Source organism: Colletes gigas, unplaced genomic scaffold, assembly GCF_013123115.1.
Source record: "Colletes gigas isolate AHSC1104 unplaced genomic scaffold, ASM1312311v1 Colletes_gigas_Sc00009, whole genome shotgun sequence".
Lineage (NCBI taxonomy): Eukaryota > Metazoa > Arthropoda > Insecta > Hymenoptera > Colletidae > Colletes > Colletes gigas.
The window spans coordinates 1,031,357-1,056,857 of record NW_025106638.1 but is presented as its reverse complement, the minus strand read 5'-3'; the positions used below and the strand labels follow the sequence as shown (position 1 = coordinate 1,056,857).

Below are 25,501 nucleotides of genomic sequence, written 5' to 3'. Positions count from 1 at the left end.
CAAAAATAGGGCCAAAATGTTTGGTCCCCCAAAGCAAAGTTTAATCTTGTTTTATATTACTTACAAATTTCAGCATGCTCTCGTGTAAGGTCTTTTGCATTTCGTATATGTGTTTTCGGTAGTATCAAATAATGATGCGTCGAAACTGGTTTAATGTTTTTAATACAAATCACATATTCGTCCTACAACAAAGCATAGAGATAACTTTTATTTGATAATTGTATCTTCTTCCACAATTAGTCGTCATTAATTAAAAACTAGAATCTACATGTTGGCGTTAATTCAACGATGAATATTTTTATTCTTTGGTACGTTTGATAGTTGAGGTTAAATTTTTCATACCTCGTAAATTTTTGTACTAGGCTCTTCATTGTATATAATTTTACAAAATATACAATCGTCCTTGCGAGACAGCTCTGCCATGTTGTAGATCAGAAAAATCTATATAGAATCTATACAAGAGTCGAAGAAACAACTTTGATAACTTTGAATGTGCCCCCAAACATACATAGTCATGCTTTTATAATAATTATCCATTCTGTATAACATTATATAAGAATAATTAAACGTACGCCGTTGCGTAAATATCGTATAGATGTTGATATATTTTTGTGATATCAATACTAAAATTGGTATCAATTTTTTTTTATATGTATTTGAATTTATAAACTGTTATCAATAAAATCGATACCGGTGTCGGTTTTGATATTACTTGTTCTTAGATCATGATTACCGAACATTATCTTTATCTTTTATGAAATGGTGGGTACCAAACAAGAAGTAAACTTCTGATTTAGCCAAACTTAGATACGTATAGGGGCACTGAATCAAGTGTTTCGAGTTTCGATGTTAACTATTTTGTGCAATCCTCGGACTATAATCGCTTCCGGAATTTAATATTGATTGCTTCTGAAATAATTTATTATTTAAAATGCGAAAATTGCTAGAATCATATTCAAATCCAAATCAAAATTGTTGGAAATGGTAAATTATTAGTAACGTTTTTTTTATATATTGTACCTCGTTTTATGGTATTCATATACGAAATCCGGAACTATTCGCTTGACACGAGTTTTATTTTCACACACGTAAAAATAAAATTATTGCATATACATTTACATGTGAAATATATACATATCAGTTTTAATCGAATTATTTAAATTATGTTCTATAAGGTCAGTTATTCAAATAAAAAATTTTAATAACATGGTTACATCATGGTACAATAGCTTCTAACATAATCTACATGTCGTGGTACTTCTTATAGAATAATTCTGTTTTGTACCGAGCATACATCACATTCTCTCATGTTCATATCTTCTTCGCACTCATACTGGATGAATTACTACAATTCTACTTACAATGTTTCGTAATTGTGACAGCTTGTCGAGCTATCAATTTTCATAGTTGTCTCGCGAGGCCAAGTATTTAACACTTACAAAAAAGTATATCACCGGATACTTTCTGCACAGAGTGAAAAAGAACCTGCTATCGGCAAATTCTGTGATGAAATTAATTATGTACAGAATTTATAAATTGACCTCACAAGATTATTTTTGCATATTCAGCGGTTCGAATAAATTCGTTAGTTCAGATTAAAATGAAATGTTTGTAAAGTTGTTACAATTTATGCCATATTTGGAATAGTTTACAAATATTTACGTAGTTATAAGGCAGTAACACATTTGTAATTGTCCGATTGAAGAAGTTTTATCAGTACTTCACTCTGCAAATTCAAATTAATATTTCTGACTTACAACCATACATGCTCAAAAATAAAAATAAAAAAACTAACAATACTATGTTGCAAAATTTTGTTAACTTTTACATGAGAGTTCTTGAGCATGTAAGATATACATTGATGCTTTTATAGCTGTGTGCAATAAATTTCTTTTATCTGAAATACATGTTAACTTAAACACAATTAATTCTTCTCCTCTTTCTTCTGGGCTCCATCGTCTTGTTCGTTTTGGTTTTGGTTTTGACTTTGACTTTGGCTTTCGCGTTCCGCGGCCATCTGCGATCAAATACATTTAATATAAAAAATTTATATCGGAATTTAAAAGATTTTAATTAAAATTAATTAAACAGCTAACGTACTTTCTTATACGCCATTTCGAATAGTTTAAGACTCGCTTGTTGCAATTCGTTTGTTTCTTTTTTAATTACGTCAGGTTCGACATCGTCTTTCTTAGCCAAAGTTTCTCGCATTCTTGAAACTAATTCTCTGAGTTTATTACACTGGAAACGTTAAACGAAGTTGTGAATACGAAAAACGCCATCAAATAATATTGCTATAACAATATGTTATTTATCTTACTTCCTCTTCAGGTAACTGGGCTTTGAATTCTTCTAACTTAGATTCTGTGTCATGAATAATTCCTTCGGCTTGATTAACAGCCTCGACTCTATCTTTTTTAATTTTGTCTTCTCTAGCGTATTGTTCGGCATTTTTCACCATGTTTTCGATTTCATCTTTACTAAGACCGCCGCTCGATTGGATAACAACTGCGAATAAGAAGTTACTTCTTTAACAATATCTGTTCTATTAACAAACGGTTAAAACGGTTTCCTTTACTTGACATTTCACGTACTTTGTTGTTCCTTGCCAGTTCCTTTATCCCTAGCAGACACATGAACAATGCCGTTAGCATCGATGTCAAACGTGACCTCTATTTGCGGTACACCCCTAGGCGCGGGTGGTATACCGACAAGAGTGAACTGTCCCAAAAGTTTATTATCGTTAGCCATTTCTCGCTCGCCTTGATGAACTTTAATTTCTACTTGAGTTTGACCGTCGGCTGCTGTGGAAAACACTTGACTTTTCTTCGTAGGAATAGTCGTATTTCGAGAAATCAATCTTGTGAAAACACCACCTAGCGTTTCAATACCTATAAAATAAAAGCAAATTGCACCGTCGGTCCAATCGCTATTGCAGAAGCTAAAAGTGATCGCAACAGTAATAACTCAGTATAACACGATCTTCATTTTTTATCAGAGAGAAGATTAGTTATGATAGACATCATTGTATAGAAGTTAGTCTGATTTCATCCGCGGGAAAACAATTATTTACCAAGAGATAGTGGTGTAACGTCCAAAAGAAGAACATCTGTTACATCTCCGGCAAGTACACCACCTTGGACTGCAGCACCGACAGCTACAGCTTCATCAGGGTTTACAGCCTTCGATGGCTGTCTACCAAAAATTTCTTGTACTGTCTGTTGAACCTTAGGCACTCTGGTCATACCACCGACTAACAACACTTCACCAATATCAGATTTCGATACTTCAGCATCAGAAAGTGCTTTCTGGCACGGCTGAAGAGTACGTTTGATCAAATCGCCTACAAGACTTTCGAATTTACTTCGAGAAAGTTTGAGGTTCAAGTGTTTTGGTCCATTAGCATCCATAGTTAGATAAGGCAAATTTATATCAGTTTGAAGAGAACTGGATAATTCAATCTTTGCTTTTTCGGCCGCTTCTTTCAACCGTTGCATAGCCATTGCATCCTTTGCTACATCTATGCCTTGCTATAAAAGTAGTGGAATATTATATATAATTCCTACTATGCCGTAAACAGAAAATATTGTTTCGATCGACTATACACACATCTTTCTTAAATTCTGACGCGAGGTAATTAACTAAGGTATTATCGAAGTCTTCCCCACCCAAAAAGGTATCTCCGTTTGTGGATTTCACTTCAAACACTCCTTTCTGGATTTCCAAAATTGAAATGTCGAAAGTACCACCTCCTAAATCATATACTGCGATGCTAAAAGAAAATATAACGCGTACAGAACGTGTTTTTCATACATTGAAGTAAAAAGAAATTTCATTAAATTAGTCAGTATGTGCTTTCAGCATGTTTAAATAATGCTAAGAGACGAAAAATAATAACATCATTCTTAATTTGATATACAGTAAACCCACATTATATATCACCGTATATCAATTTTTATAGGGATCGATGTAATGAGTATACTTTAATCTTCAAATTCATAGTGATTTTAGTAATTTTAGAGTGAAACCATCGTCACTTGTTTTTTAATGTCGAAGGATCTTCGAGGAAATTCAACTCAAAATATTGAAAGTAGAACATCTTTTAACGAAGTTACAATAGTCTAAAGATTGACAACTTTTTGACCAAGTGTTCTAATATTTGTGAATGGTGGTGTATGTCTCTTTTATGTTCATAATATAGGTAGATAAATTATGAATCGTACATTTTATCTTCTGTTTTATCCATGCCATATGCAAGAGCAGCTGCTGTCGGTTCGTTTATTACTCTAAGTACGTTAAGGCCAGCAATCTGACCAGCATCTTTTGTAGCTTGTCTTTGTGAATCATTGAAATATGCAGGTACAGTGATAACAGCATTTTTTACTGGTGTACTCAAATATGATTCAGCTGTTTCCTTCATTTTCATGAGAACGAACGCACCAATCTGACTAGGAGAGTACATTTTACCATCACCTCCTTGTACCCATGCGTCTCCATTAGAAGCTCGCACAATTTTATATGAAACAGTTTTCCTAAAATTATAAATGCAAATCTTACTTTCTACTTACATGTAAATATGAAGTATTAAGTATAGAATATACACATAATACATACATATCTTTTTTTACTTCAGCATCCTCAAATTTTCGCCCAATTAATCGCTTTGTAGCGTAAAATGTATTTGCTGAATTTGTAACTGCTTGACGCTTAGCTGGCATACCAACTAAGCGTTCGCCGTCTGCAAATTTATAAATTCTTCATGACGTTTAGATTAACATGAAGATTTCTGAATGATATTTGTATCGAAATATAAAATTGTACAAATTCATTATGTATGAAACGTCGTTAATCTTTAGATTATAACTCCAAGAAGTTCAATAATCTTTTTGGGATTATTTTGAAGGTTGAATCTTCAACTTTCACATTCTTAAGTTGAACTTCGTTGGAGATTTTTTTACATTAAGAAGTGAAGATGTTATTTTGAATCCAAATGACCCCTAAAGGTTTAAAAAATTCTATACCCATATAAAACCACCATAAATTTAAAGATTAAAGTCTTCTCTTTACAATGACTATTGTAAAATTTGGTTACGATTTTTTCCCGCCATTTTATTTTGCTCTGAACTAGGAGAATATGCATTGGACACTTACTTTATAAAGAATAATAATTAAAAAATGATGTAAATTTATTTAACTTTTAATTTTTAAATTCATAGTAATTTTAGATAGGTATAAAATTTGTTAAACTTTTAGAGGTTGTTTGAATGGAACAATTTTTATCTCAAACGAAATTGAACTTGGGAATATAAAAGAAAGTAGAAGTAACAAGTTTTAAAATAAGCCCAGGAAGATTATTGGACGATTTCATTTCTTGAAGCTATAATTGTCCAAAGATTAATAACATTTTGGCCAAGTGCCCTCGCATCTGTGATGATATTATCTATTCATATACAAATATGACTGATAATTTCTTATTATGTTAATCTTTCTAGTTTTGCTGATTGTATACACTTTAATACATGTTTCGCGAATAATAAATTAATTTCCATTGAATTAGAGTTTCTCAAATTATAGAACCCCCTGGGGTTCCACAAACTTTCTGAAGAAATGAGGAAACGTTTTAATAAACTGGCTTGACTTTTTGAAAATAAAGTCAGTATTTTTTACTTATCCTGTATGTTAACAAAATTAAATGGTTTCATATATTAGTATTTTCAAATATTTCTATATATTACCCAACATTCTAAATATATTTTAAATATATGCATAGCGAGATATAGCGCGACAAACATGTAAAACGAAACAAAGATCTGATGAGGTTGAAAGTTTGGGGCAACTGACATATTTTACGTATTATCATTTTTTATTCGATTTTCCACTTGTATTGAAATATATTTACCTAAAAGGCAGGTAATGAATCTTTTTAATGATATTAAATGAGAAAAATGAATTTATTATTAAGTATTGTTAAATAAATTCCGAGACAAATTTAAATACACCAATTTGGCAACCTATTTAAAAGTATAATACTGTGTTTACTACATGGTATGAAGTAGTATAAATCATGCATGATTAGCTTTGCATCAATATATGTATAATATAAACAATTGAATCATCGTTTATTGTTGTGTTTGTGTTTAAAATATATAGACTGCCGATGTTAATTAGATATTCTGCTGTTTCCTGGTTAGCAAGCCTCCTTTGTTATTTTATTACATTTAATATATTTTATTAATTACATTATTACTATAGGCCAACTAAAAGTCAAATTTGACGAATTTTCTTTACATTTGTGTGCGAAACACAAAGTAAAAAGTGTAAACAAATTGTAAAAGCGATTGGAAATGATTTTCTATAAACCATTAAATGTAAAATTATCCTTTGCTGTGAATATTATAAAGCGTTGTTTTTTACAATTATATTAAAAATAAAGATGGTACCAATTCAAAGATCTATTAACCGGTGGTTTGTACTAGACTGAATATTCTAGTATTCTAGAAATATTATTTTAGTGAGAATAGAAAAGTACCCTAACAAAATCAATATATTTAATACGTATCACATAAATAAAAACAATAAAATGTAAAATGTACAGTACAAAATATATACTGTACCTTTCTCCTGTAAACATGGTCAAAAAAAAGGAAAAATAGAAACATTGTAAAAATCTTACTAATGGCATATTTCTCTCATTGAAATTATTATAGAATACTTTGCACATATTTTGTCATACTTAATTTAAAATTTTTTTGTTTGAACACGATTCACACGTAACATCCCATATATTAGGATGCTTTCTTACTCGTTCTATGAATAATTTAATATCTAAAATATTATTAATCATGATTGTTGCATAATATGTTAAAACGTTTAAATTCAATTTATAGTAGTGCCCACTTAAGTGACCGCACTTTTGCCCATTTAAATTGTACTTGTATTGAGAACTATTGTATCTTATTCACATTTATCTTCATTCTTTATTTCTGTTGAATTTTGAGAACTATACCCACTTAAACGACCGTGGCCGGTCCCGAGTGTGGACAATTACTTAAGTGGGCACTGCTGTATTATGATCATGTATGTCATTGTGCAATCATTGTGATCTTGCAATGTTACTGTTACTGTACATTTCATACTTGACCCCTTCCCGTACTTTATCAAGTCTAACTCGTGATGAAGATTTTGGCCTAAACATGAATATCACGAGCCAGACTCGTGAACAGAAAGTTGACCCAAACGTAAACATCACGAGCTAAGCTCGTGGACAGCAAATCACGATCGTGATCGAGTTTTAGTCAATATCAGTATGCCACAAGAGTTGGTCACGATTCTTATAATTTCTGTTACAAAGCAGTTTAGCATCAGTCTGGTCTGTTTACTGCGCATTGACGCCTATGGTTTGGGCCCGGATTTCGTCGAGCTAAATGCCGCAGGAAGGGGTTAAAATTATAAATTTGTCGAATTATATGTTTGAAAACGTGATTCTGCAGAAATGTGCAATCATTACTGTTACATCTCTGAAACAGGATGTAACCCTTTAGCACCTAGCCGTTTTAGTGCCAGGAGTTTTTAAAAATCCGTGTCGGATTGTACCATGCAGCACGATAGCGTTTCGATCGACGCGATTGCACTGCTTCTTTTTGCATCGAAATATGCCAGTCATATCAGCAACGTTATACTAAACACTGAAAAGTTTGCGATTGTAACCAAACATCGCAGCACATTTTAGCACATAATGCGAACAGCACGATCGTGCTGTGTGGTGCTAAAACAGCTAGTCTTATAGGCGCTAACAGAAAATGAAAACATTAACATACCATTTTATAATCATTACTGATTAAAACCAATGTTGACTGAGGTGTAATAAAGCATTAATACTTTTGTGGTACCACAAATACAATAAGCAGACAATTTAATTTTGTAAACTACTCATGCACAACACTACTCACTAACCTTTACTAAACGCCACAAAAGATGGTGTTGTTCGCGAACCCTCTGCATTTTCTATTACTTTTGCTTGTTTCCCTTCCATAACCGCTACACATGAAAATGTAGTACCGAGATCAATTCCAATAACCGCACCTTTTACACCTTCAGATCTATATAAATAAATATTAAGACATCATTGACATGCATTTAAAATATAAATATGTAACAGAGGATGTAAAATGTACAAAGTACAATATAATTTTCATTTACTTGTGTCGATATTGATGAAGATCTGTAAATCGTTGAGGTGTAATATAGGCAGGAGCTGCAACCTAAACAATATTTAATATTGTAAGTACTTCTATAAATACTGATATAAATTAGGAAATGGATTCTACTTAAAAAATGTATAAAAATAAACGCAAAAAACACGATGCAATTTACGAGGCTATATCGAACTAATTTTTGCAAATTTTTATTAAAATGTATGACAGATGCAAGTGAGATGTATATTAACGAAATTATATTTCCCTACAACATATAGTTTCAAAGATTTAAGATATAATTTAAGCAGATCACGTGCCGGCTATGAACTTTAATGTTTCGCGGCGTTGTGATAAAAAAGTATCCAAAGTAATGCTAAATATGCATAAAAACAGATAAACGATACAAAGCAAGTTTAATAGAATGTTACATAAAACAGCGAACGAGTTTAAATATTGTACGAATTGTATGCGATCAAGAAACGCGTGTTGGAAAGTTACGTACAACGCATTGTGAATCGCCATTGAAAACTTACATTTTTAAGAATTGTGCTAAATTGTTGTCTCCTAGCAATATCGCAAGTGACATTGCTACAGCTTCGAGTGAACAATTTTGCGGCGGTTAGCATTTTGATTATTTACGCGTTATATCGATTCAATTTCACCAAAAAGTTTTAGAAGAGATGCGGATACTCTAACTTCACGTGTAGTGATGCAACGTTCACAGAGATTATAATGCGCATACCGTGCGCGCATGAAGAATATTTCCACTCCGCGTGCCGACATACGTAATTGCGTTCCACCAATGAGAGCTTCAGTCTCGAGGAAACAGTCAATCAACGCGCTGCGCGGTCGTCTTGTCTCCGGAGAACTCGAGAATTATCTCGAATGTTGTATTATAGAACAGATATCTCATTTGCCGAACAAACTTATTGGAAAAGTAGTGAAATCCAATAAAACAGTAATTTAATTTTTCGCCTCTCAATTTGGACAGTAATTTAATATAATCTGAAATAGAAATTATTATTGCTGATAGTAAAGATAGCGGAAAATAGACTCTCAACGAATAGAGTCGTATGCTAGGAGTGTTACGTACATTAGATATCCGGAATCCAAAAATTTAACTAAGCTTGTGTAGTCATTCGGAAGGAGGATTTGCTAAAACCCTGTTTTGAGATATTTGAATTTCAAACTTTTCTTTGTTTATGGAAGCTTCCAGAGAAATCATCAGAAAAGCTCTTCTTCCCGATTACTCAATTGTTCCTGCTATTATGAAATTGGCGTAAGTTATATGTATATGTTTCATTTATAGATGTTCAGATTTTCTTGGGGAACAAAATATTTCGTAAAATACACAATCTTCTAATGTGGAATTTATATATTGAATTTATATATTGTAATAACTTTCTCGAAAGTGTGTTTGAAAAATACTTAAGTAATGGGTTTTATTAAGAAAATAAGTTAAAACAAATAGATTTATTTATATATGTTACATATGTATATTTTAATTTTGTATAATGAGTTACTAATCATTTTCAGTTCAGGACACTTTGAAGGCCTTAAAATATTTATGATAAATTGGTAGAATGTAGATTCATTATGTTTTTATACAATTTTTTTTGTTTCATTGTAAATTTCAATATAATTTAGGTTTATAGGGAATTATTAAACATTTATTTTTGTTATGTACGTAGCATTAAACAATATTAATATAGTCCTCCTAGTGTTTTAAAATGACGGTAGCTATTAGGTTATAACACAGACGAGGTATACATCGTCTGTGGTTATAATAAGTCCGTCAATTACCCTCACAGTAGACCACATCCTATACCAGTGCAGAAGAACCGAACCCCAAAGACAGAAATATGGGATAAAACCGGACACAGCCCTTACAGCTCAGGCCCACATAAGTGACACTCTAAAATTTCTCAAAGAAACAAATATGTATAATCAAATATAGCGCGCAAACACGCATCCGCCGCCAATGACCTCGCAGTCGACGCGGCGTAAAAAAACACAAAGAAGAAGAAGAGAAGAAGAAGAAGTCCGTCAATTATCGTCAATAACCGTAGATCGTCGGTTATTCTTATTTGTGAGTTCAGATTCTATTATTGACTGGGCGTTATCTTCGAACGAAAACAACATTGTTGTTACATTATTTTTTATTCGGGTTAATATTAGCTCTATAAAATTGAATCAATTATTAGCTCGTCGAACAAATTTGAAACTCGTGTTATTTAATAATTTATTAAATAAACTTTTTTCGAAGTTGGGTAAAATAGAAGAACTTAAAGATCAAGACGTGTTAAATATCTCCATAAATAAACACAAGGACTTTGTAAAAAAATGAAAACGTTCGTAATTTAAAGAAATTATTATTACAGGCATTATAAACATACAAAAATGTTAAATATAAAAGTATAAAGGAAGACACACCTATTGTTTATAGTAACAAATTTCTACGATGCAAATACAAATTCGAAAATTCTTTCTATGAAGATAATAGATAGCAGTTTGATTAACAATTTATACGTTTTATTTAGAAGTACTTTGCACTGCTAATTTTAATTTACCACTTAACGTTAGTAGTTTATTTATTAAAAAATTGTAATTTAACACTTATATTAACAATAAATCATGTTGGGATGTATAAAAAATATAATTTGTTTTACAATGAAGACAAATATTTTACATTGTTAAATATAGTGCAGTACTTATTGCAATTTTCCTACTGCAAGGAACAAAGTTTAACATAAACTTTCATGTCTTCACCTAACAACAGTTAAAAATAACATTTGTTATGTACAGTTAAGTATACATAGTTATACAGTTAAGTGTAACTCGGATAAAAGTTACGAAGTGTTCTTTTCCTTCCACGATGAAAAATTGGGCGATCCGATCAAGTGTATGGAGCAATTTGTCATATCGTTTCTGTAAAGTCAAAAATTCGTTCATTTCTTCTGTTCGTCGAGTATTCATTGCCAGTACATTCGGTTTAATAACCAATTTAGAACTTACAAGAAACGATCTTTCAGAAGAAACGCTCTTGGTTGCACTAAGTTCAGTCTGTCGCCATTGTAGCACAAAATTTGCGACATCGTAATTTTCCTTATTTCTTCTAATTGATCCAGGGAAAACGAACCTGGACTATTTGCATTTTCGTACCAATACCTGTCGCCTGTATAACATATTAATTATTGTATCGACGAATTAGATCAAATTGTCACTGAATAATTTCACGTATTTTTCTGTTCGTTTTTATTTAAGTTTTTATAAATTTCTTTTACCTAGACGGAGATTTCGAAACGTACGGCCCAATAAACAAAGAAATGTTGGTCCCAGAACCGAGTCCCACACGGGTGCTTCCGAGAGTGCTCCTGTTACCAGATCTATGTCCTGCACATTTCTATACATTGAAAACCATGTAAATAGTAAGTTATCACGATCAACGTTATATATAAATGTAATAATACATTAATCCTTAAATCGAGATAAATATTAAAATCGCTCGGTAACCCGCGTACCTGGATCATAATTTTAAGAAAATTTAATTTCATCGCTAACATGTTATGTAAAAACGGTCTATGTTAATCTGCAGTGAACAATATATTCTCTAAAATTTATAAAACAAAAAGCTAAACTATTCAATTATGCATACCTATAAGTTTCGATTTAAGGAATCAATGTATCGTAATGTTAATTTGTTAATCAACGATTACTAGGTATTATTGTAAATTTGCTCTCACTTGTAAACTGCTCGAAGCCTATTCGTGGTGTCTTTGGTCATCGATCCCCTGAGATCTTCAAAATTATTGATCTCCGGTAAATCGCAAAATGTTCGCCATCTGACGTAAGGTGGCAAACCGTGATCCCTTCCTTGCTGTATAATTTGCGCGGCGTAATCCACGGCGATATCGTTGCTTTTTCCATCGTGGAAGTATCGTTCCAACAGAATTTCATTCAATCCTGGCGGTAAAGGCTTCCTAGAATGTCCCGCTGTCACGGAAATTAAATCTTGCATCCTAGATCGCCATTAAAATCAAGTTCTCATGGGACAACGTGTCGGTAGATCGTAGTAATGTTCGACAAAACTTAATTTCGAATCTATTTTTTCATTAAGCTTCGTTCAATTAACGTAATCTGCATTTAAACATCCTAACACTTAAATGGCGAGCCTAAACGATCAGTTTTCAATTGCACTTCTTCGATCGAAGAAGTTCAGAAACCGAAACAGGTTCTTCAAAGCTGCTGTTTCGTTCAATTAACGTAATCTGCATTTAAACATCCTAACACTTAAATGGCGAGCCTAAACGATCAGTTTCCAATTGCACTTCTTCGATCGAAGAAGTTCAGAAATCGAAACAGGTTCTTCAAAGCTGCTGTACACGTTGGTTTAACAACTTTTGCGAACAATATATGCATTTCAATAAATACACTGACATAAATCGAACTGTAATACTAATGCAGTGTTCGCGTATTTATTTGAAATCTTGAATAAATAAATAAATCAATTTATATTGGGCGATAAATGTTAGAATATCCTTAGCAATGAAGGTAGAAAATTCGCATTTCTGGACGAGAAAAGTCTACGTTTGCTTCTACGTAAGATGAAAGTTCATAATCATACAGTCAGAAATTGATTAGACTCGACCGTCCGTTGCCTTAAAATCTCCAGTAATGGTAATTTATATTTAATAAAATTGTACTCGTGTTATGAAATGTCTGCCTGCGGATTGAATCGTGTGGCAATATGATAATTATCGGTCACTTGCCGCGCGATCCGTTAGATCTTACGAAACGCGCGTCTGAGGATGATTTTCACCAAAAATCCATTTACCGGTAATTTCAACTGACCTGTAGCACCGGAGATCAGACGATCAATAGCACCGGCTTCATAAAACTCCTGGGGAGCGTAGAAGGCCGATAGTAAGGACCTTTCTCCAGACTTTAACGCCGATCGTGAGTCAACCAGGTCGAGGGTTTTTGGGGTCAGCGCGGCAATGAAGAAGAGTCCAGCGGACGCAACAGCGTTCGAAAGTGTCGCATCTGTCCGGGTATCGTAGCCACGGTAGTAACCTCTTTGTAACAAGCGCAATTGATACCTAAGAATACATCGTTATATACGATAATTACAAATACAAAACCTGAACGCACCGTTTAAAGCGTTCAGAGTATAGTCTAACGTAGAAATGATATGTTTCGTTAGATTATCTGAAAAATCGAGGTCGAATAAAAATCATAGCGTATTAGTTTTTGCAATCTGTTTAACCGTAAAGTAAATTATGACGCGAAAGAGAGTGGACGTACTTGTTGAGGCTCGTTTCGCCGAGAACAACGGGCAGAAACTCGTTATAAGTTATATGCTCCATTTCCGCGATAACGATCCTTCTTGCTTCCTGGTAGAGTCTCTCGTCGTCCCAGTGAGGATTCAGTTGTCCCAGCTGTGTAGCGACTCGGTTATGTTCCCGTAGAAAAAGTACGTGCATTAGAGTGAGACCGGGGTTCTCGTTTACCCGTGAATCCCCGCTAAGAAAACACGGGAAAGCTTTGTTCGCGCTTCTGCAACTTTCGTACTTGGGCGAAGGCATGGGCAAATTCTTCCTCTGCGTATTAAGCAACCCGCCCTTCCCGGATCGCAGGGCTTTCGCTATGTCCTCCGAACTCCCGTAAACCGGGGAAAGGTCTAAGTACGACGATGCTTGGTTGATCTGCTGTCTAGGACCCAATTTGCAGCCCTGAGACAGAAAATTCCTCTATACGCTCGTTGAAACAATGATGAAACACTCTTTGTTATTTCAGAAGACTATTTTGGACCTGAGGGGCAACGAAAGGTTCTAACGAGTCCAATAATTTTCGAAGAGAAACGAAGGCTTTAAATTGTTATATTTTATACAATATTGGAGCCTGGAATTATCGACAAAGAAAAGCGTTTCTATTACCTGTAGCGAATTGCCAGGGTGTGGAGCGGATCTCGAGTACTCCATGCACCCTATAGCATTGTCAGCCCTTATGGGAAAACATTCGGGATGAAAGTGTTCGTAGTCCACGTCGCAGCACTTCAATTTAGTACCGTCTGGCAGTTCCATCTTAGGCGTGTGGGCCAGATCGTGAATGAGAAACTGACCGAACAGCGCTGTCAGGGCCATCAAATAGGGATGTTTGAGATCCAATCCGCCGGAATGAACTCTCGAGGAGACGTCTCTGGCGCTAGGTAAATCTGTTCGTGGCAGAGAGACCCCGTCCACGTATTCCGGCGGTAGGAATCTCACGTAAGCCTCCAGAGCGGCGCCCCAAGATGGATGCAACCCATTATTGCATTTTCCGGTGTGCGTTCTGTAGCGTGCATCGACCCCTCTGCAAGTGGTCATTACTTGCAAAAAGCTGGACGACTCGGGACAGTTGATGGCCGCCACGGAAGGCAGGACGGAGGATGCCTCTTTCGAGGACATGTTTAAGGCCTCCACCAACATGGCGGCCATTGTTTCGATTCGTAGAGCCTTCCTCGATAGATTTTGCGCGTGCTCGGTCATCGCGTGGGACGCGCTCAGGAACCACGACGGTGAACCATAAGTTAGACGCGTTTGCGAGTTCAGAATCGCCCGTTCTGCTTCGTGGTACTTCTCCATGGAAACGTTCGTTCGTCTGTTAAGGTCCAGTAACATGTTCGACGGCAATGTTGTACTTTCTACGAGCGCGAACAGCGCGAGGAATCTGCGAATCGGAATCTGAGGATAGGAATTACAGACTTGCTCTGCTAGAAGCAGTACTGTAGAGTCTACAGTATCGTACGAACGTGTTATTATTCAGAGTTGGACAAATTTTATTCACTCGTGGGCTAGGTTTTGCCCGCGGTTTCGTTAAACTGGTTTTCGGTTTAATAGATCAGGAATTGCGGATGAATTCATGAACGAAACGGAAACGAAAGTTGCATTACGAATAAATTGAAGGTTTACATTCGTTATTCGTAAATAAAGTTTGCTCAACTCCGCTATCACCCATAGTCACAAAATTATTCTGAGTAGGCGATGTCGGATGTTATTGTTTGTTTTTAATTTTGTATTCGTTTCATTTTATTTTTAGTAATTCAATCAAATCGAATGGTCCTTGTTGTTCCATATTACATAAAAATTCCCTCAATTAAAATTTCGAAAATGTGTGTTGGGGAATTTGAAAATGTCGATGCACGTATGTGGAAAGTCTAATGGCAATGGCAGACCTTTAAGGAACAATTGTGTGAGAACAGAGAGGACTTGCTCAATAGTAAATAACGAGAATATTGCGGCAATTCTAGATCCTTCTGTAGGAATCTCGTGAGAATACGGGATTCATCAATTATACGTAATAAAGTTGAAAATAATTCTCTACTTACTAAATACCTCAGCATCGTTATCGCGAGAATGGTGAGGAGTTTTTAAATTTAAACGTTCAAAAGCTATACAAATTTCAGGGAACGTTGTTTTAACAAATAAAAAGTATCCAATGTCTCTAGGAAAAATTTATAGAGTTTAAGGCATTGCAGAAACCTTGAGTATTTACAGCGTGAGATTTACGATTTTAGTTTGCTATGGCAATGTTGCGTCTTCCAGTGAACTCATGAGAAATCTGCAACTTCTACCACACAGTGGTTGCACCTTGACGTTACTTAATAATTGGCATGTTAATTGAATACTTGTTTTGTTATCCAGCATGACAATGATGCGATAGGATCGACAATTAAAAATACAATTGCGGAGTTGGGCGCATTTGGATTACAAGTTCTCGTCGTTTCCACATCCGCATTGCAAATGAAACCTTTTCACATGATAGGGGCATGGGTACAAGAAGATTCGCATGATTTCTCCGTAAATTAGCCCCCTTATTAGCAAAAAATGGATCAGAATGCATCGCGTGTCTCGTTTCAACACTCGGCGAAATAATCGCGATGAATCTTAGAGACCTTGTCTGCAAGATGACATTTCCTTTCGTTTTAGATCATTGTTCGTACTTATCATACTAAATTCATCGATTCGCGTACAGCGTCGAGCAAAAGTAAATCAGAAACGGAGAAAGTAAATAGCAATTTACGTAGATTTTAATATTCAAACTTTGCCTCTGTATTTTTTTCAGCCGTTTATTCCACAAATATTAATAAATTCCTCCCAAAGATCTAACTTTGAATTCACCAATTATCTGAAAGATATAACGGGTTTAATTTAGATTCGTCGAAAAATAGTCGGTCATTTGAAACATTAAGACAGTAGTTTAGAAGATTTGATAAAACTTTTGTTTTTAATTTACCCGCAATTTACTGTGTTGAAACTTTTGTTCGACGCTATACGTGTATCAGGCAGATCTCTCAACTATTTAATGAATAGTTAGTTTTCGGGTCGTAGCAGCTTGGTAGTCTGATGGAACGAATTCATGCGACCTTAAGAGACCGAAGAACTCGCTGTTTGACATTTAGGCTCCTTCCTGGTTCTTTTGTGATTCCCTTACGCAATCGAGTCTGTTCCCATGATTAGTGTTTATGTAAATTGATGGAAACCAGTACGCGCAGAAGTGATTCGATCTTTCTTTATTTGACCACAGCGATTAGAAGTTAACTTTTCTCCATTCCAGCCGTATTGAAAAGAAATAACATAAGCGTAATATATTTTGAAATTTCATAGGGATACGGTACTCGTTAGCTAAGTATTTCGATCTTTTTCTAAAAATCTTAAATCGTTTCAAATATATTGTTTTGAAACTGATTATTCTGCTACATTAAAATACAATTTTTCTTTTAATTAGAATTTTATTATTCATATCATTACATCAATAAAATTCAACATAAATTGTTGAAGAATTGATCCTATCGTGGTAAATGTAATCAGGTTGCATTTTTGGAAACTTTGGGCAAATTTAATTCTCAAATAACGAATAAAAATTCACTCTTAAATTAGCTTCTGCCCGAGACTTTGCTAGCCTGAACATTTTTTAACACATTATAACGTATAAACGAATTTGTACAAGAAAAGTCCAGTTAAAATAAAAATAGTTTATTTAACTTTCTCGAGGAAATGACAATAATGAAAGAAACTTGCCGTTAATAATCACATAAATAGAAGTTATAAAGGTTTGAGGGAAAAATCGGGGGTGTTTATTGTTTATCATAAAATGGTATCTTTGAAAAGTTGCTTGAAATTCCGTTGCAAAACTTGGCCGAAACTTATGAGATGACCTCGCAATTTCGATTTAAAATTTATATTAATCATTCGCGAATACAATTTGCCCAAATCTGTAAATCAAAGATAAATCTTTCGGAATGAAAGCGGAAGCACTCACCGCGACAGGAAGGCAATTATATTGTGGACCGGTCTCCGTTTCGCGCACACCGACATTTTTCCAAAAGTTTCGCGTGCCCCTGTACTACAGCGATCGGGCCAACGAGTTAATGCACGATAGAATTCATTTGCGGCGTCGTGTTTCGTAAGAGTCGCGCACCGGGTATGTTCGAGAACAGGCAAATCTGAACTGAGACTGATCCTCGAACGAAAGTAAAACCTGAGCACGTCCGGTCGGTTTAAAGAGTGGGGTTCGGTAAGGTTCACTGTAATATAGGGTGTCAACAACGCACGCTGTGTCGACGGGCAACACACTTAGTTAGATGCACAGTAAAAGTGCATCGTTGCTGCAGTCGGATTGGTATTATGAACGAGACCAAGGTTCGCCTTTCATAGACTCTGTTATCCGTAGTCGCGGTTGGACGTACGGTTTCAAGGCTCCACAGTGCACTCGCACTATGTGTATACACACTGTATGTTTTTATACAGTATTCAAAATAATTCTAAATATGTACATAAAATAGTAAGATACGAGATCCATGATAACGACAAATGTTTTACATATGTATACAACACACAAACAAAACGACAATTTGATTTTATCTGAGTAAATAAACATGAGCAAATGTGAAATGCATATTTAGTTAATTACGATTTTTTGGAAGGTTTACAGCAGAATATCAATTTATCAATTTCAGTAAATAAATATGTATTTTAGACGTTCTTACTGAAGAATAGAAAACCTACCCCCTAACCTTTCGAGTGCTATGTCTGTACTATTTACCAATCCACAAGCCTTCGTCAGTTGTTAACGCTTAAAAAAATACAAATTATGTGCATTATGTTTGCTTCGACTTACGTCAGCCAGTCTGGGATTAATTAGTATGTAAGTTCGGGGTACGACTGTAACAGAATGAATCGAAACCTCGGAATTTCCAACCAGGTAAAAATCAGTATTATTTTGTTACCGTTATCTTGATTCCACTATCTGCATAGATAACGATGAACTGAAGACTCGTCTGTATAATCTTTAATAACTCCTCTCACTCTTACCCAAATATAGTATAAGTACCCCCTTCCGAAGGTATCGAGCAAAGAGCATCCTGGAAGGAGTATTTGACTTTAGAATTTCATTGGACAATTAGTTTAATTAAATATCGATATATTCTTGGGATATCAATACTAAAGTTATATTTACACCTAAACAGACAATTCTCTGACTAATTAGAAACGATCATAAAAACTACTAATTATCGTGAAAAATCACCATGATTCACAAGTAGCAGTTTCTAACCATCTCTGATTAAATATCAAATACCTAGAAATCGATATATTGTTGAGATATCAAAACTAGAGTTGGTATCAATGCTTCCATCGAGTTCAAATAGGTATCGATTATTTCGATACTCGTTTCTTTGCCGCGCTTCGATACTAGATCGAAATGTACGAATTGATATTTTAACACAATGTGCCAATACATACTTCGTATTGAGAATTTTGGTAATAAATTGATTGAATACGATCAATCGTTACCTTTTCTAAAACAATGCTGCACTAAATGTTGCAAATGTTTGGTTCGATGTTCTAGATTCAAAGGCATGGGAAAGACGACCGAGAAGAGCATCATCGACTAAGAGATTAAAGAAAACTTTTGGGATGACCTACTAAGTAACATTCATGAAATTCATCGTCGGCTATGGATTGGAATTCTCAGACAACATGACGATCGATTACGCCTACAATCTTGCTCCAAGGATCTGTCAAAGTTATGTGAGTATTCACGCGTGGGAAGACTGGTTTGAAACACTAGTTTTCGAACATTAGCCTCCACGTATGCAATAAATTATTAACGTTAGTTCTATTAATTCGGTAACTAGATTACTATTAAGTATAGAGTACTATTGCTAAACAATCTGAAATTTCGTCAAACGTTAAACCATACGTTTGTAGTGAAATTTTTTAAACGATATTTAACTATCATTTTTTTTAGCAATTATAAGATTTACTAAATGTGACCTCTGATTGAATATCGATTCTCACTCTCACATAAATTATCTAAAAATCTAAATTCTACACTTTAGGATCGTGGGTTCTAAAACTACTTAAAAGAAATTATATCAGGCCTTGAGCACTTTTATTTTCGCACTACGCGCCATCGTTTACATCTTTTATCTTCCACTGGTTCTCTTTTTCCATAGTACTTATTTAAATTGTATTAAAATTATCTATAATCGCGTTTATATCAGCACGAATATATTTATTGCTTAAATTATACAATTCTGTTCTACGAGCGAATATCGTCCGTATTATCGAGAACGGCTCCGCTGTAAGCTAAGTCCCAGTAGTGTTCAACCTGGTGCTTCTTGAAGTGCTCTCGCGCCATTTTCTCGATTGGGCAAACTTTGAATTTGATTTCTCCGAAATGACGTTGTTTGCTAGTACCCTCCCACACAGGAACACATTTGTTCGGCACGTCGTTTCCGTCGTTGTCTTTCACAATGTCTTCCTCCCATTTAATGCGATGCATCATTAATCTCTTATATTTACTCAATTGTTTTGCTCCCCCCTCTACTACAACCACGTTGCAATCGCGAAAGAGCATCACGCAGCCCGTGAGGTAAAGTTGCTTTGCGTTTGTTTCCACTTTAAACTTCTTCGAAGCATTATTTAGGAGATCGCGTATTCTACGCAAAGAATATTAAGCATTAGTACCCTGTGCTTTGTATAATATGAAATTATAACACATCATTATCTATTTTACCTATAAACGGACACATGTACTCCCAGAGTAGTGTCTTCCTTAAGTTTCCTCGCCTTTTTCTCCCGCCTCTGATCTGCTGTGAGACGTCTAGCTGCGTTAGCGTCTTCGTGTGCCTTTAACCTTTTAGCCATTTGTTGTCGCACGTGGGCTTCTATTTTCGTAGGGTCTTGGACGGCTTCTGTACCTAACACTCTCATAAGATTCGAAATTCGCAATTTCGGTTCCGGCGGCGGTTCGAGGCCTAATCGAATTTTTTCTTGCTCTTCTTTCCATGCCTCCCGTCTGTTTTGTCTGCGTAATTTTTTGCGTTCCTTTTTCGTCAGAAATACGGGCATATATATCGGCTTTAACGGATCGGCTAGAATAATAAGAAATAATTCAGTTCCGAGGCGACCGTCGACTAGATAAGACGCGTTCAAGTATTCATCAGTACAGACAAGTTAGAGAGTTCTATCAAATAATACATACTTGGTGGACGCATCTGCGTGGGATGTTCCACGAGATTAGTGATGGTAGAATTTTTTATCATTGTAAGCTCATCCTCGTTCGGGTATCCCCCTGTTAGTATAACGGAGTCCCACCACTCTACATTAGGCACATCTTCGCTGAGAGCTTCGGTTTTAGGTGCTATGAGCGCTAGTTTAGTTGCCGAACTTATCCCAGTTTTTCTAGCAATTTGACTAATTTCATTTTGTAATTTTTCTAACTGAGCTTTCATGCGAATTCTTTCAGCCAACTGCTGAAACTTCCCCGGCTCGTGGAACTTTAATGTGCGTTTACCACGGACCGCCGGCTTTACACCTATCCTAGTATCGAAAAAGTGTGTGTCCTGAATTTCTTCCGGACCCTTGGATTCTTGCAACTGTGCTTTAAACTCCTCCCGTTTTTTCGCTCGGATATTGGCTTTCAATGTTGGCACTACTTGGGTAAGTTGTACCTCTTTACCAGTTATATCTACCGTTCTACCGGATTCATCCAAAATTAATGGAGTTGGTTTGTCAGGTACACTGACATTCCCTAGTAGCCCTGAGCTTAATTTACTTCTGATTTGAGCTTGCAAAGCAGCAATCTTTCGTGCTTTATCGGAATCCGTTTTACTCAATAAACCCTGATTATACATGCTCCCGACCGTAGGCAACGAATCCCGCGATTTAAGCAATGGTTTCGCCGGTTGCACTTCTTCCTGTTTTATAGCTTTTAGTGCCCTTTTCCTTTCTTCAATTTCTCTTTGGGCATTAGCCATCATTTGTCGTATCTGTAAGAAAACAGTATTATGGAAGCTAGTAAAATAATTAGTCACTCTTACAGATCAGATACCTTGTCTGCAGATAGTTGCGCTTCCGTTGTTTTTTCATTTTTTACTTCATCGTCTTTAAATCTGGGTTTCTTCGCATCTTTGTCTTTATCTTTGTCCTCCATGTGACTCCGCTTCTTACTTTTTTGCGCTGCTTTAGCATCATCGTAGATTGCAAATATTTTTTCTGTTAGTTTTGAAGCCTTTTTGTCTTCCAATAAAGCAGACAGCTTATCTGCAGAAACATAAGTTACATATTTTTACACTATCTTCTATGGATATAAATAAAAAAAATTTATTCTCAAACAGTATATAGCTCTATAGTATTTTAAAGCATAAAAGTAATCTTACAGGGGAAGCTACTTTGGTATAGTCTTTGAGGAATAGTGTATAATATAATATCTCTTTTATGTTTTGTATTTTTGTCATAACTTTTTGGTGGAGCTTTAAAAGACCTATATTTATATAATGTTTCTTTCTTATTAATATCCACAGAATATACTGACAAAGTTTGGCTATTCTACCATGCTTTGAAACAGTCTTTTTTAAGCAATTATTTTTTAAAAATCCAGTTGATAGAGTAATGGCATTATAAACTATTACTAACCTGCAGTTTTACGTTTATCGTACCCAGAAGTAATGCAATTGACAGCCGTGGTAACAATAGCAGGTTCCCCAAAACCAAGAAACTTGTGAACCGCTTTTTCAATTTGCGGTTTCATTTCATCTATTTCTTTTTTCGTTAAATATGCCATTTCTCTGAGTCTGTTACAGACAATAAATTCGTTCGAAATCACGTAAACTTGATAGAAAATAGTTTACTTTACAACATAACCTCTACAAATTATAAGGTTAAATATCACATTTCAGTCACACTTCTATTTAGGTACAATTGTTTTATATTTCGCAAAGTACCGAACACTTAGGTAGTTTCGAAAGGATTGTCATGATATTTCTTTACGGTTCACTGCTTTTTCCCAAATCAAATATCGGCAAATATACTCTGATATTGTCGACATCACATTGTAACACCGTAATTGTTATTTTAGTTACTGTCAATTATTTACTAGATTTTTCACTATGGAAGTACCAACTTTTCTAGTGCGGATCAATTTTACTAAACGAAAAAAAGGGATAAATTATTCTTGGGTTGCACAAATCTAGGAACATTTAAGGGACTAGTTTTATCACTAGGCCACTAGATAACTAGATTATAAACCCTAGGACATTTCAAATAGCACAATATTAAATATTTAAAGACGAATAGATAAAATAATTTTATAATATGAAAATATTATTTCTCGTACTTTTTTATAAATATTAAGTTCAAAATTGATTTTCTTCTAAATTCTATATAAATACTACTTTTTTTAAAAGATAGAAAAGATAATTTTTATTTTGTTAAAACAGATATTTTTATTATTAATATTTCTTCATACTGTAAATGATAATTGAACAGTAAGTAAATACTAGTAATAGGGAATTTGTTATTATAATATGACAGTCACAGTTTGTTGTTTTTATTATAAAATGCATGTAAAAATTTAATGATGTAAAATATTCATATTGTCATACCAAGTATTTGAAAGAAAAGAAGTAGTACACTTTTCTTCCATAAATAGATTTTCATAAATGTAATAGGTATTTTGAATTATTTAGATTAAAATATTATATAAAATATTCTACTGTTTTGTTGAATTTTAAGATTTTAAAGATTGCATATTAGATAAAAAATATACAAGAAATTTGATTTCCTATTTACAATTTTTTCTTTTTGCAAGTACATATAAATAAAATATCATCATCGGACATTTTCTAGCTTTTAAAACGTAGACTTCAAATGATAAGTATAAATTTAAATAAATACAAGTATGACAATAGAGAAATAAAGTATAAAAATTCCTTATTTTACTACATTATTAATGGATGATAATTAATGCGACGTATGAACCTTTTGAAATGAACAAATGCTTCTGTGGAAACTTCTGAAAGTAGCTCTTTAAACAGTGAACATCTGTTGCTACAGAGTACAACAGAAATTCCTGGGAGGTCACCTGTGCGTAATAAATCTAGTTTTACGTAAAGTTCTGCGATAGTAACTTCAGATGAAAACAACGATGCAAATCCGCAAACTAGCACAAGCGAATGATCATTCTAAAAATTCTCTGACGCATCAAGAGTGTAAAATATACATTTATAGTAAAAATCTTATTAGAATTACATACAGGGTGTTCGGCCACTCCTATCCAAAATCAATTATTAAAAAATTAAATTAAAAAATTTCAAATCATTTTGAAAAAATAATTCTTGGTTACGGGGGTCAATTACAATCATTTTTGGTGAATAGACATACCCCCGAAATCCTACGCACTTTCGTGAAAAAAATCCAATAGGTGGACAAATTTTTCGATAAAATTAGAAAATTTCAAATCGTTCGAGAAAAATTATTTTCGGTTGCAGGGGTTAATTGCAATCGTTTTTCGTGAATAGACATACCCCCAAAATCCTACCCATTTTCTAGAAAATAATTCGAGAAGGTGTGAAATTTTTTGACAAAATTAAACAATTTCAAATCGTTCTGGAAAAATTATTTTCGGTTGCAGGGGTCAATTACAATCGTTTTTGGTGAATAGACATACCCCCGAATTCCTGCGCATTTTTGAGAAAAAAATTCAGTACGGGCGGAACTTTAAACGTTAATAACTTTTTAACAAAGCAGCCATCAAGAAATTGGTATTCTTGATTTTCGTCTTATTTTGGCCTTTAGATAACCTGTATATAATAATTTTGAAAATATGGAATGTATTCATATAAAATTAATTTTCGTCTACGTTTACGGAGAAAAAAATATCAATCTATTCGTTTAGAAATTTCATTACTTAATACATTACAAATAAATATAAAAATTGTAGATTCATTTAATGTATTTGGTTATACTATATTTCTACTTTGTTAAAAATATCGTTACGATGAATACTATGATTTAAATAATTTTTATTCTTCTTTGACTAACTGTACGGATATGGCACCTTCGTATTTATTAGTTTTCTAATGTAAAGGAACATAAATGTAAATATAGAACAGCTCTTTTGTCAAATCTAATATAATTTTAATTCTGTGACGTTTCGAAGGGGAATGAAGTTACAGTGACGCTGACAATAAATCATGTTAAGTTTGAGGCGAGTTCGATAAGACTTACGATGCGACGTAAACTTGTTTGAACAAAATATATGAAGGTGTAAGGGACGAAAGCAGTTGTGGGGCTAGCAGAATAGCAGTGGACCGATAACCGCAAATGAGAATGGTACAGGAAACTACCCTGTTCCACGCTTCCCTGGTGACCGATGAGGCCAATTCAACGAACCACATTTGCTTCATTTGAAGCTGTTGTTCTAAACTTTTCTGTTAATTGAAACGAAGAAATTGGAATACTTCTAGCGGTTATTTTAGGATAACTGGTTCGAGTCTTGCAAAAACTGTGCCAGAATTGTGGTGTGAGAATTCCTAGAAATCGTGCTACCTCCGATGTTTTAATGGACTTAAGGAAGCTTCCTTGGCCCGTATTACATAAAGCGGATTGATAACTTCATTCATAAGCCATGTTGTTTTCATCAGTCAAAGAGAATATCTTCTGTTCGAAGCATTCTACAGAGCCAATATTAAATTAAATTGTAGTTGCTTCAATGAAATAAGTATTTTTGACACTGTGTGTGAAGACAGGGCTTGCCAAGGTTGTCTTGCTACTATTTAGCGGCTAAAAGATATCAAATAGAATCTATTACATACGAGTTTAAAGCTTCAAGACAGTTGAAACGAATAAGATCGATAGGTTGACAATTGTCTTAAAACGAGATGGCCGGGAAAAACTCGGTTACCGAGATATTAGATTCTGCCTAATAAATTACAAATTGCCTTTTATCAAAAGTAATACTTCCACTTTTTTCGATCATGT

General features: G+C 34.4%; 3 protein-coding genes across 4 annotated transcripts; all 3 read right to left on the bottom strand.

Annotated features, from left to right (window-relative positions):
• Positions 1–426: 426 nt before the first annotated feature.
• LOC122397488 (heat shock 70 kDa protein cognate 5) lies at positions 427–8,926 on the bottom strand. Its single transcript, XM_043396660.1, has 11 exons — positions 8,729–8,926; positions 8,200–8,261; positions 7,954–8,099; positions 4,615–4,738; positions 4,224–4,532; positions 3,610–3,772; positions 3,074–3,530; positions 2,595–2,891; positions 2,321–2,508; positions 2,101–2,241; positions 427–2,017 (listed from the first exon to the last, which is right to left on the bottom strand). Exons 1-11 carry the CDS (start codon positions 8,819–8,821, stop codon positions 1,925–1,927), a joined length of 2,073 nt encoding a protein of 690 aa, XP_043252595.1. The 5' UTR covers positions 8,822–8,926; the 3' UTR covers positions 427–1,924.
• A 2,059-nt stretch (positions 8,927–10,985) lies between these two features.
• On the bottom strand, positions 10,986–17,551 carry LOC122397340 (peroxidasin-like). The gene is made up of 8 exons (XM_043396462.1): positions 17,496–17,551; positions 14,132–14,903; positions 13,500–13,927; positions 13,047–13,294; positions 11,939–12,188; positions 11,480–11,598; positions 11,211–11,370; positions 10,986–11,123 (listed from the first exon to the last, which is right to left on the bottom strand). The coding sequence occupies exons 1-8, from the start codon at positions 17,549–17,551 to the stop codon at positions 11,045–11,047; spliced, it is 2,112 nt and encodes a 703-aa protein (XP_043252397.1). The 3' UTR covers positions 10,986–11,044.
• A 2,097-nt stretch (positions 17,552–19,648) lies between these two features.
• Positions 19,649–22,534, bottom strand: LOC122397215 (U4/U6 small nuclear ribonucleoprotein Prp3). 2 transcript variants are annotated; one of them, XM_043396227.1, is made up of 6 exons: positions 22,472–22,534; positions 22,157–22,386; positions 21,573–21,784; positions 20,724–21,510; positions 20,256–20,613; positions 19,649–20,178 (listed from the first exon to the last, which is right to left on the bottom strand). In XM_043396227.1, exons 2-6 carry the CDS (start codon positions 22,302–22,304, stop codon positions 19,779–19,781), a joined length of 1,905 nt encoding a protein of 634 aa, XP_043252162.1. In that variant the 5' UTR covers positions 22,305–22,386; positions 22,472–22,534; the 3' UTR covers positions 19,649–19,778. The 2 variants fall into 2 exon arrangements, with proteins under 2 accessions (XP_043252162.1, XP_043252163.1); XM_043396228.1 differs by lacking the exon at positions 22,472–22,534 and having other exon boundaries at positions 21,573–21,779; positions 22,157–22,277.
• Positions 22,535–25,501: the final 2,967 nt, after the last annotated feature.

Excerpts from the sequence above, each read along its gene's own strand:
- LOC122397488 (XM_043396660.1), bottom strand. The coding sequence starts at position 8,821 with ATGCTAACCGCCGCAAAATTGTTCACTCGAAGCTGTAGCAATGTCACT. Across the intron at positions 3,773-4,223 it reads GATAAAACAGAAGATAAAAT|CATCGCAGTATATGATTTAG; the intron begins GTACGATTCATA and ends ATTTTCTTTTAG. Across the intron at positions 2,892-3,073 it reads CGTTACACCACTATCTCTTG|GTATTGAAACGCTAGGTGGT; the intron begins GTAAATAATTGT and ends TTTATTTTATAG.
- LOC122397340 (XM_043396462.1), bottom strand. The coding sequence starts at position 17,551 with ATGTCGGTGTGCGCGAAACGGAGACCGGTCCACAATATAATTGCCTTC. Across the intron at positions 13,295-13,499 it reads GGCGAAACGAGCCTCAACAA|GTATCAATTGCGCTTGTTAC; the intron begins GTACGTCCACTC and ends ATGTATTCTTAG. Across the intron at positions 11,124-11,210 it reads CTTCTGAAAGATCGTTTCTT|AAACGATATGACAAATTGCT; the intron begins GTAAGTTCTAAA and ends TTGACTTTACAG.
- LOC122397215 (XM_043396227.1), bottom strand. The coding sequence starts at position 22,304 with ATGGCATATTTAACGAAAAAAGAAATAGATGAAATGAAACCGCAAATT. Across the intron at positions 21,511-21,572 it reads CGCAACTATCTGCAGACAAG|ATACGACAAATGATGGCTAA; the intron begins GTATCTGATCTG and ends GTTTTCTTACAG. Across the intron at positions 20,614-20,723 it reads CACGCAGATGCGTCCACCAA|CCGATCCGTTAAAGCCGATA; the intron begins GTATGTATTATT and ends TTATTATTCTAG.